This window comes from Gobio gobio (assembly GCF_949357685.1).
Source record: "Gobio gobio genome assembly, chromosome: 10".
NCBI classification, from domain to species: domain Eukaryota; kingdom Metazoa; phylum Chordata; class Actinopteri; order Cypriniformes; family Gobionidae; genus Gobio; species Gobio gobio.
In genome coordinates, this window is record NC_137116.1 from 14748578 (window position 1) to 14761272 (window position 12695).

Sequence of the window (12695 nt, forward strand, 5' to 3'; positions counted from 1 at the left end):
CGTAAAGACTGGAGACCGGCTCGTCATCTTCAACAACCTCTCAGGGCAGACCTCGGGACTGTCATCAATATAAGAAGTCCGGTGGTCTGGTGCCCAGTCTGCCCCCACGGGACAGGGCGTGTCAAACATTTGCTCGCCCCACCCCGTTATCCTCAAAACCACTCCATCCCCGCCGCCTCTGGTGATTCGGGGGGGGGCAGTGGTTTCCAGTGAAATGTTAGACGTTCAGTGTTTAAATCCTGCTATCATCCAGGACATAGAACGTCTAACATCCCCTCAACAGGAAGTGTTAAAATTGTCACTCTCAGAGTCTCAGGCAGCGTGTGAACTTCTGCCAGGCGTTTCTGCATGGGTGTTAAGCACGGTAAAAATTGGTAAACTAATTTATTTGTCGTCCTCCTTGTTTGAACGGCGTGGTCTCCACTTCCGTGAAGGCGGAGTTGGCGTTCGTACTGTCACAAGTGACAGCAGTTACTTCCTGGTCCCCAGTAGGGTGGGGGGGTGTCCAATCTTAGATCTTCGAGTCTTAAACCGTGAAGCAGTTAAAGTACTCAAGGTCAAGATGTTACAGTGAAGGCGGTCGTGTCGCATATTCAACATTGTGATTGGATTCGGCACGATTGATCCGAAGGACGCATGTATTCGCATATAAAGTCTGCCACAACGCAGGAAGTTCCTGAGGTTCGCTCTTGGGGGCAAAAGCTTACCAATTTCGGGTCTTCCATTTGGCTAGCCTTGTAACCGCACGTATACGAAATGTATGGATGTATTACCGGCTCCATTGGGATTCCGGGGCATTCAAATTTTGAATTACAGAGGCGATTGCTAAAATTAGCACAATCACATGAGATGGTCCTTCAACACAGTGTGTTGGCTCATCTAGTTTCTCTAGGGTTGAGACTCAACACCAAGAAAAGTGTTCTTTCTCCTGCCCAGAGAACGACTTATCTAGGGTTTGTTCGGTTTTTGGTCACAAGGTGGGCACAACGGTTTCCCGCTTGAATCAAGACCATTCAGTATTCCCTGAGCAAAGTCAGGCTAGACCAAGATCTTACTGATCATCAGCACCAGAGTGTTAGGTCTAATGGCATCAGCATCCACGGGTTTCCCTTTGGGGTTGTTGCACATAAGACCGTTTCAGTTGTGGCCCAAAGCCAGAGGACTTAGGGCCAATCCTCAGGCAAATAAAGTGGCGCGCCATGTGGCTTCGTACACTAACTATGTGGTTCAGACCCCGGTTTTTGCCTTGGGTCCCACTCTAGGCGTACCTTGTCGTCACAAGTTGCTAACGACGGACGCTTCCCTGACGGGCTGGGGTGCGGCCTTAAGTGGTCGTCCAGCCCAACGGGAATGGGAGGGTCATCAACTCAGTTGGCACATTAACTGCCTCGAGTTGACGGCTGTATTTCTGGCCCTGAAATACTTTCTCCCCCAATTGAGGGGCTGTCATGTCCTAGTGCGGGTGGACAGTACAGCTAAATATCTCATATATAATCACCAGGGGGGTCTGTGCTCACGCTATCAGAATAGCGAGACAGATTTTTCTCTGGGCTCAGAACAAGTTCCTGTCACTCGAGCAGTGTACATTCAAGGGCGGTTGAATGTGGGAGCAGATTTACTGTCCAGACAGAGTTACAGATGGGGGGGTGGAAACTCCACCCACAAGTAGTCAAGCAGATCTGGATCAGATTTTACAGAGCTGACCACAGGGAGTGGACCTCTTCGCCTCTTCTCAGACAGCGCAATGTCCCTGCCTCTCTCTGTCACCCAGCCCTGCTGGGTCTGGATGTGATGGTTCATACATGGCCCAAAATGCGTCTGTATGCCCTCCTTCCAGTCGCTCTGCTCCTGGGAGTTCTAGCCAGGGTTCACCAACAAGGGTCTTGCTTCTTATCGATAGCGCTGCGTTGGTCGAACAGGGTTTGGTTCCTTCAGTTCTGGATTTTCTGCAAGAAAAGTTGTCATCAGGCACCTGCCCCTCCACTCTCAGGGTTCATGTGGCCGCTCTTTCGGCTTGCCACGCCTTGGTGGATGGGGTGCCGCTCGGGAGACATCCTCTACTCGCTCGCTTCATTCGTGGGGTAGGCGGTTGAGGCCACCTGTTAGAACCAAGATCCCTTCATGGGACTTAGCTTTAGTCCTCGAGGGTCTGGTTGAGACCCCCTTTGAAACATTAGCTTGCCCCTCCACTCTCAGGGTTTTTGTGGCCGCTCTTTTGGCTTGCCATGCCCTCGTGGATGGGGTGCCGCTTGGGAGGCATCTTCTGCCTGCTCACTTTGTTGTGCCAGGCAGTTGTGGCCTCCATTAAGAGCCAAGATCCCTTCATGGGACTTAGTTTTAGCCCTCGAGGGTCTGGTTGAGACCCCCTTTGAACCTCTAGAATCAGTGTCTGAAAAACTTCTGACTCTAAAAATGTTTTTTCTTATGGCTATAACTTCTCTGAAAAGAATTGGGGACATGCAGGCTCTGCCAATATCGCCATCCTGCTTAGACTTTGCCCCAGGTTTGGTGAAAGTGATTTTGCATCCCCACCCTGACTACCTGCCTAAGGTTCCTTTGTCGACTGTACATCCTGTCACTCTTGAAACCTTCTGCCCTCTGCCGTTCACAACGCCGGATCAGGAGAAACTTCATAGACTGTGTCCAGTCCATGCTCTTCAGGCCTACGTCCACCGCACTAGCCAGTGGCGTAAGTCAGAGCAACTGTTTGTTTGCCATGGGGGCCGTAACAGAGGTTCTGCCACCATCAAACAATGTCACATTGGGTCAGGGATGCTACTGCTCTTGCCTATGAGGTGCGCGGTCAAGCTTCGCCTATAGGATTAAGGGCTCACTCCACCAGAGGAGTCGCCTCTTCTACTGCGTTAGCAAGGGGTGCTCCCTTACAAAGTGTTTGTGATGCGGCAGGTTAGTCCTCTCCGCACACATTCATAAGACTTTATAGCTTGGATGCTCATGCCACTCCGGGCTCTCATGTCCTTGAGTCGATATCACAGGCTAATGCTCGAGGCTTCTTGCGTTCTTGTGCACACCTACACAACCGTAAGGGGTCCAGGCACCATCAAGCACGGCGGCGTGGGTATTCTCGTTCCCATTTGCATAAGCTTATGCAGCATCTCGTTCCGCTTTATCAGGGAACAGGGTTACAGTCAAGTAACCCCAAGTGTTCTCTCTAAATCAGCAGGAATTCCAGTCTCACTTCTATTATTTTATTACCTTTTATTTTGATTTATTTCATCTTTAAATTATTTATTTAATGATATAATTAATTAAATTTAATTGATTTTAACAAGTGTTTTTATTTTTATTTTTTATTGTTTTTATTTTAAAATTACAATTTGACCATTTCAAATTCACACTTTTATTATTTATTAATTTTTATTGAGTTTTTTTAAATTATTATTTTCATATTTAATTCATTTAATTAGTGTTTTATTTTGATTGATTTCATTTTTAACTGACAAATTTCAATTTAAAAGTTTTAATCAAATTTTTCGTACGTGTTTATTTTGATTTATTTGATCTTTAAATTATTTATTTAAAAAATTTTAGGATATGATTAATTAAACTTAATTGATTTTAACAAGTGTTTTTATTTATTTAATTTTTTTATTGTTTTTTTTTTTTTAATTACGATTGTAGTTATGATTTGACCATTTCAAATTCACACTTTTATTATTTTATTACTGTTTATTTTGATTTATTTAATCTTTAAATGATTTATTTAATGATATAATTAATTACATTTAATTGATTTTAACAAGTGTTTTTGTTATTGTTTTTATTTTCAAATTACAATTTGACCATTTCAAATTCACACTTTTATTATTTATTAATTTTTATTGAGTTTTTTTATTTATTATTATTTTCATATTTAATTCATTTAATTAGTGTTTTATTTTGATTGATTTCATTTTTAACTGACAATTTTCAATTTAAAAGTTTTTATCAAATTTTTTGTACGTGTTTTATTTTGATTTATTTGATCTTTGAATTATTTATTTTAAATTTCTATGATTTAATTGATTTTAACAAGGTTTTTATTTTGATTAAATCTTAGAAAATGTAAAATAATTGAAAGACTAAATAAAAAAATTAAAAAAATATTTAAAAAAAAATATTTTATATTTCTTTTATGTAATTTGAATGTGTTTTATTTGAATTTATATTTAAATCTTAGAAACATGTAAATTATTTTGAAATTTTAATTTTAAATAATTTATTTCAGTTTCATATTTTATATTTAAATACATTTATAGTGATTATTTTAATTTATTTATTTTAAATAATTTATTTAAATTTCATATTTTTATGATTTTCTTATTTTTTAGTAATTGTTCAATTTTGATTTATTTTATTTTTAAATTATTTATGTTATAGATGTAATGATTAAATTCATGTGATTATTTATATTAGTTATTATTTGTATTGTGTTATGATTATTAATATAACTCTTTGAATAACCTGACACATGTTGTGTGATGATGATGATGATGATGATGATGATGATGATGATGATGAAGATGATGATGATGATGATGATGAAGATGATGATGATGATGATGAATATGATGAAGATGATGATGATGATGATGATGAAGATGATGATGATGATGATGATGATGATGATGATGATGATGAAGGTTTAACGTCCTCTTGTGCTTCAGTGATCAACTATGAGATCACGGTGGTGACGGGGGACGTGTTTGCGGGCGGCACGAATGCTAACGTGTTCATCCAGATCTACGGAGATCAGGGAAAGACGGAGGTGCTCAATCTCAGCAGCCGCTCCAATAACTTTGAACGAGCAACGACTGAGATATTCAAGGTAATAAATACACACACGTGATCATAATGATGTGATTCATCCAGTAGATCTGAAGCCCTGTGAGATTCATCAGCACATCTGCATGTCACTTGATGTTAAATGACACGCAAACTAACTCAATATCTCATATGTTTTAGTGTTTTATTTGAAAATTTTCTTTTTAAGTTATTTATTTTAATTTGACATTTTTATGATTTCACACATCTTTTGTGTTTTATTTTAATTTTACACTTATCATTTTTAGTGTTTTAGTAAGTGTTTAATTTTAAAAAATATATTTTAAAATTATTGTTTTTATTTTAAAGTTTTATTTATTTTAATTTTAAATGTTTTGATTTATTTAATTTTTAGTAAGGGTTTTATTCTAAAATGATTTCAATTTCACATTTTATGATTTGATACATTTTTAGTAAGTGTTTAATTTTGATGATTTTAGTTTAAAATGATTTTTCACATTTTTATGATTTGATTAACTTTAATACGTTTTTTTACACTAATAATTGTATTAATTAAAAACTTAAATATTTTTGTGTTTTAGTAAGTGTTTAATTTTGATGATTTTAGTTTAAAATGATTTTTCACATTTTTATGATTTGATTAACTTTAATACGTTTTTTTACGCTAATAATTTTATTAATTAAAAACTTAAATATTTTTGTGTTTTAGTAAGTGTTTAATTTTGATGATTTTAGTTTAAAATGATTTTTCACATTTTTATGATTTGATTAACTTTAATACGTTTTTTTACACTAATAATTTTATTAATTAAAAACTTAAATATTTTTGTGTTTTAGTAAGTGTTTAATTTTGATGATTTTAGTTTAAAATGATTTTTCACATTTTTATGATTTGATTAACTTTAATACGTTTTTTTACGCTAATAATTTTATTAATTAAAAACTTAAATATTTTTGTGTTTTAGTAAGTGTTTAATTTTGATGACTTTATTTTAAAATGATTTATTCATATTTTTATGATTTGATTCATTTTTAATAAGTGTTTGTTTTTTTATTTAATTTTAATTAATTAATTATTTATGTTTTACATGTTTGATTATTAAATTTTTAGTTAGGGTTTTATTTGAATTGTTTTTATTTTTTAATTATTTATTTGAATTTTACACTTTTATGATTTATTAAACTATAAATTTGTTGTGTTTTCATTTGATTGTTCTTATTTTAAAATTATTATTATTTTAAATTGATATTATTTAATATTTATTAATTAAAGTGTTTAATATTAATTTTATTTTATTTTTAACTGTTTTTATGATTTCAATATTTTTTTTAGTAAGGGTTTATTTGAATTGATTTATTTAATATTTTTATGATTTTACAAATTTTGATTGATTTTATTTTGAAATGATTTTTATTATTTGATTTAATTGTAATTACTGTTTTATTGTATTGTTCTTATTTAAAAATATTTATTTAAATGTATTTTTAGTAAGTGTCTTATTTTAATGCATTTAAAATGGTTTATTGAAATTTTAAATAACGTTTAATATTGATGTATTTTAGTTTTATGATTGAGATATTTTCGGTCCGTGTTTGTTGTTATGGCTTTATGATCCTCCTCCTCACACTAATGCTCTGTGCTCAGACTGAAGCTAAAGACGTGGGGAAGATCTTCAAGATCCGCATCAGCAGCGACGACACGGGCCTCGGCTCCGGATGGTTCCTGGACCGGGTGGAGGTCAAGCGGCTGGTCATGGCCATGGTGCCCAAAGAGAAGAAGGAAGACAAGAAGAAGAAGAAGAAGAAGAAGAAGGAGGATGAGGAGGAGGAGGGCGGCGAGGAGGAGATGCGTGAGGTGGTGCAGACCTACAGCTTCCCCTGCGACCGCTGGCTGGCCTCAGATGAGGAGGATGGAGAGACCGTGGTGGAGCTGCTGCCCGAGGACAGAGACGAGCTGGAGGGTGGGCACCAGTGTTCAGTTGGACAGAAAATTTTGATTTAGTTTTAGTCGTAGTCTTTTGACTAAAATGCCATTTAGTTTTAGTCATATTTTAGTCACCTGAATTGTTTTTAGTTTTAAGGCCTGTTCACACCGGGACGATTTTCGCACGCGTTTATCGCCGACGTTTAACGCCTCGGGACTAAACAATGGGCGCCAATGTGAGTGTTCACACCGACGCGCAAAACGCCAGGCGTAAAAGCGTCATTTTAAAAAAAACGCCTCGGGTTCGTTTTTTTATTTTGACGCGGCGCGTAAAAAACTGTCCGACCAATGAGATCGGCGCTTTTGTTCACGTGCCTGGAGCTGCTGAAGTGACAGTAAAACACGACTTGGTGGCGCTCGAGCACAAAACGCTCTTGCCGAGCACACATTGATACGACGAAGAAGTAGTAAGTAGACAAAGAAGAAGATGAGCTGCTAATGCTGCTTGCCAGTTAGCAAAAAGTGTGTGAATGGTTTTGTCCATATACATAATATGTCTATGGTTTTGGCAAGCACGTAAATACTGTCTCACTTCTCCTTCTGTGTGACAAGCGAGTGTCAGAGGCTTAAAGTGCCGCAGCACCATCTTGTGTATCGGGAGCGCATCTACTGAATGTGCACGTTCACTCGGCGCAGCGCCAGTGAAAATCGCTTGGGTGTGAACACGCAAGACGCGCCGAAAAACGGCACGAAAAACGCTGGCGATAAGCGCGCGCGATATTCGTCCCGGTGTGTACAGGCCTTTAGTCTAGTTTTAGTCGACTAAATATCATACGATTTTAGTCGACTAAATCTACTGTAGATTTAGTCTCCTAAAATCTAATGAGTTTAGTTCAATTGTAATACATTAAGCATTTAAGCTCCATTTAATTTTGACATCATTTTGTTTTTGACATTAAAAATACACGAAAGAGCTCAATTCACTTTTTTATCTGTTTTTAAAAAAAAACATCTATCTAGTTTTTATATCTTTGTATTTCTTTTAGTTAGTAGGCCATATCAGGTAAAGCTAAAGCTTTAAATAAGTTTGTTTATTTATTTATTTTTAATTTCAGTTAACATTTATTTAATTTCAAGTAATGATTTTTTTTATGGTTTTAGTGAACTATTATAACCCTGATACTTTATTGAATATGTGTCAAATACTGGTCTTTCCTCCTGACTATCAATTAAATGGGAATTAAATGAAATACAGTTTATTGTGTAACCAAATACTAATATAATGTATAATGCGTGACTTTTAAATTATAAACAAGCTCGAAATACACCGGGACTCTTATTTTGAAATGTCTGCGCCTCTATTGCAGCTGCTCATTCAAGTTCAGGAGATAAAATATGCATTGATACAACCGTCTAAAACATATTACTATATAAACATCATAAAGTAAACATTGTCATTATTCATCAGCATTAGTTCATATACAATTGCGTGGCATAAATGTGCGCTATTCATTGATTGTGAATCGCTCTGGAGCGCTGGATTGGGGATGCGTGAGCCTGGAGAAGCGCAACAGCGCCGTGTTTTCCCGCGGTTAGATCAGTTCAAATTAAATGTGCTGTGACACAGGACATCAGTTCTGACTGGATCTCTTCCTTAATCGTCCCTCCCTAACATTTTTGTCTCGTTTTTATGTGTTGACGAAAATGACAGTAAATTTTCGTCCTAGTTTTAGTCATCCAACACTAGTTTTTATTTAGTTATCGTCTCGTTTTCGTCAGTGAAAAAAGATTGTTGACGAAAATTATTCGTCAACGAAATTAACACTGGTGGGGACGTCCTCAAATCAAGGTAAACCCTTTAATAAAGCCTGCTTTCATAACTCCTCATCCTTCCCGCCTCAGAAAACACGTACGAGGTCAACGTGTTCACGGGAGACATGATGGGCGGCGGATCGGACGCCAACGTTTTCATCAACATCTACGGCGAGAACGGAGACACGGGAGAGCGGCGGCTGAAGAAGTCCAACCATCTGAACAAGTTTGAGCGCGGACAGGTGAGATCCCTCATGATGATGGAGTCGGAGAGTCTTACTCATCTGTTAAAGGGTTAGTTCACCCAAAAATGAAAATTGTGTCATTAATGACTGAGCCTCATGTGGTTGGACACCCGTCAGACCTCCGTTCATCTTCAGACACAAATGAAGATATTTTAGTGTAAATCTGATTACAAACGACTAAAGACGTCGTTACAAAGTCCATCTCACTACAGTGGTTCTACAATAACTTTATGAAGTGACGAGAATAGTTTTTGTGCGCAAAAAAACCCTAAATAACGACTTATATAGTGATGACGATTTCAAAACACGGCATCATGAAGCTTCGAAGCGTTATGAATCAGTGAGTCGAATCAGCGGTTCAGAGCGTTATGAATCAGTGAGTCGAATCAGCGGTTCAGAGCGTTATGAATCAGTGAGCCGAATCATGATTCGGATCGCGTGTCAAACCGCCAAACTGCTGAAATTTGGCGATCCAAACCGCTGAATCGACTCACTGATTCATAACGCTCTGAACCGCTGAATCGACTCACTGATTCATAACGCTCTGAACCGCTGAATCGACTCACTGATTCATAACGCTTCGAAGCTTCATGATGCCGCGTTTTGAAATCGTCATCACTATATAAGTTGTTATTTAGGGTTTTTTTGCGCACAGAAACTATTCTCGTCACTCCATAAAGTTATTGTAGAGCCGCTGTAGTGAGATGGACTTTGTATCGTCGTCTTTAGTGTCTTTTAAGGGTCTTGAGAGTGTAAAGTACATTGTGCCAATGGAGGCCTTTCAGAGCATCAGATTTACACTAAAATATCTTCATTTGTGTCTGAAGATGAACGGAGGTCTGACGGGTGTCCAACCACATGAGGGTCAGTCATTAATGACAGAATTTTCATTTTTGGGTGAACTAACCCTTTAATGTCAGCACATGCATTATTTAGCACACACACATCCGATGTGCTGCTCCGAATCGAGGCATTGCAGCCTGAATAAAACATACATAATATATGAGAAATTGTAGAATTCTTATCTATTTCTATTGTGTTGTACTTTCAAAATTGGCTTTACAGACTCAAAATTAAATTAAATCATAAAAATGTCAATAATAATTCAAAAATAACCACTCAAAATAAAACACTTTTTAAAAATTAATTTAATCATAAAGACAAAGCATTTCAGCTGCTCTCTATGTGAATATATAGTAAAGTATCAGTTTCCACAAAAATACTGATAATAATCATAAATGAAATTCTGACCTAAAAAGTCAAAATTAAGACATAAGTTGACATTTAAACCAAAATTATGATGTAAAGGGTCAAAAGTATTACTTAAAAAGTCAAAATTATGACTTACAGTTAAAATTAACATACTAAACTGAAATTATGACTTAAAAACGCAAAATTATGATGTAAAAAGTTGAAATTTTAACCAAAATTATGATGTAATAAGTTGAAATTATGATAAAGTTTAAATTTAAACCAAAATTATGATGTAAAAGCTCAAAAGTATTACTTAAAAAGTCAAAATTATAACTTACAGTTAAAATTAACATACTTAACTGAAATTGTGACGTAATAAGTTGAAATTTAAACCGAAATTATGATGTAAAAAGTCAATATTATGACAAAAAGTTGAAATTTAAACCAAAATGATGATCCTAAAGGTCAAAAGTATTACTTAAAAAGTAAAAATTATGAGTTAGTTAAAATTAACACACTAAACTGAAATTATGACGTAAAAAGTTGAAATTATGACGTAAAAAGTTGAAATTATGACGTAAAAAGTTGAAATTCAAACCAAAATTATTATGTAAAAGGTCAAAAGTATGACTTAAAAAATCAAAATTATGGCTTAAAGTTAAAATTAACATACTAAACTGAAATTATGACTTAAAAACTCAAAATGATGATGTAAAATGTTGAAATTTTAACCAAAATTATGATGTAAAAAGTTGAAGTTATGACAAAAAGTTGAAATTTAAACCAAAATTATGATGTAAAAGGTCAAAAGTATTACTTAAAAAGTCAAAATTATGACTTACTGTTAAAATTAACATACTAAACTGAAATTATGACTTAAAAACTCAAAATTATGATGTAAAGAGTTGAAATTATGACAAAAAGTTGAAATTTTAACCAAAATTATGATGTAAAAGGTCAAAATTATTACTTAAAAAGTCAAAATTATGACTTGCAGTTAAAATTAACATACTAAACTGAAATTATGACATAAAAAGTTTAAATTTAAGCTGAAATTATGATGTATAAAGTCAAAATTATGACAAATAGTTGAAATTTTAACCAAAAATATGATGTAAAAGGTCAAAAGTATTACTTAAAAAGTCAAAATTATGACTAACAGTTAAAGTAAACATACTAAACTGAAATTATGACTTAAAAACTCAAAATTATGAAGTAAAAAGTTGAAATTTAAACCAAAATTATGATGTAAAAAATTGAAATTTAAACCAAAATTATTATGTAAAGGGTCAAAAGTATTACTTAAAAAGTAAAAAATATGACTTACAGTTAAAATTAACATACTAAACTGAAATTATGAATTAAAAACTCAAAATTATGATGTAAACAGTTGAAATTATGACAAAAAAGTTGAAATTTAAACCAAAATTATGATGTAAAAGGTCAAAATTATTACTTAAAAAGTCAAAATTATGACTTGCAGTTAAAATTAACATACTAAACTGAAATTATGACATAAAAAGTTTAAATTTAAGCTGAAATTATGATGTATAAAGTCAAAATTATGACAAATAGTTGAAATTTTAACCAAAAATATGATGTAAAAGATCAAAAGTATTACTTAAAAAGTCAAAATTATGACTTACAGTTAAAGTGAACATACTAAACTGAAATTATGACTTAAAAACTCAAAATTATGAAGTAAAAAGTTGAAATTTAAACCAAAATTATGATGTAAAAAATTTAAATTTAAACCAAAATTGTTATGTAAAGGGTCAAAAGTATTACTTAAAAAGTAAAAAAATATGACTTACAGTTAAAATTAACATACTAAACTGAAATTATGAATTAAAAACTCAAAATTATGACATAAAAAGTTAAAATTTAGCTGAAATTATGATGTAAAAAGTCAAAATTATGACAAAAAGTTTAAATTTAAACCAAAATTATGATGTAAAAGGTCAATAGTATTACTTAAAAAGACAAAATTTTGACTTACAGTTCAAATTAACATGCTAAACTGAAATTATGACTTAAAAACTCAAAATTATGACGTAAAAAGTTGAAATTGAAACAAAAATTATGATGTAAAAAGTAAAAATTATTACATAAATTGAAATTTAAACCAAAATTATGATGTAAAAGGTCAAAGGTATTACTTAAAAAGTCAAAATTATGACTTGCAGTTAAAATTAAAAAATTAACATGCTAAACTGAAATTATGACAACTCAAAATTATGACGTAAAAAGTTGAAATTTAAACCCGAAATTATGATGTAAAAAGTTGAAATCTAAACCAAAATTATGATGTAAAAAGTTGAAATTATGACAAAAAGTTGAAATTTACACCAAAATGATGATGTAAAAGGTCAAAAGTATTACTTAAAAAGTTAAAATTAACGTACTAAACTGAAATTATGACAACTCAAAATTATGTTGTAAAAAGTTGACATTTAAACCAAAATTATGATGGAAAAAAGGTCAAAAGTATTACTTAAAAAGTCAAAATTATGACTTGCAGTTGAAATTAATATACAAAACTGAAGATTTTACAAGTGGGGTCAGAAAAATAATGTTGTTTTCACTTTGAGTTGACTTTATTTTTTGGCTGATGTTTGCTCTTGTTTTAAGCACAAACTAATTTTTCAGTCTAAATATCTTCAGTCATTTCTATTCTCCAGTAAATGTGTCCAAACAATGACAATTTCATTCAGGAAAACGAGACAGAAACACTG

The 12695-nt window shown here is 33.7% G+C and overlaps 1 protein-coding gene across 1 annotated transcript in view; it reads left to right on the top strand.

Annotated features, from left to right (window-relative positions):
• The window catches only part of loxhd1b (lipoxygenase homology PLAT domains 1b), a gene marked incomplete at both ends in the record, with an annotated part of 110063 nt that overhangs the window by 51125 nt on the left and 46243 nt on the right, over positions 1 to 12695 (top strand). The window contains 3 exons of the mRNA XM_079826292.1: positions 4668 to 4828; positions 6431 to 6746; positions 8612 to 8763. Coding sequence (XP_079682418.1) covers positions 4668 to 4828; positions 6431 to 6746; positions 8612 to 8763 — 629 coding nt within the window. The remainder of the gene's footprint in view (positions 1 to 4667; positions 4829 to 6430; positions 6747 to 8611; positions 8764 to 12695) is intronic.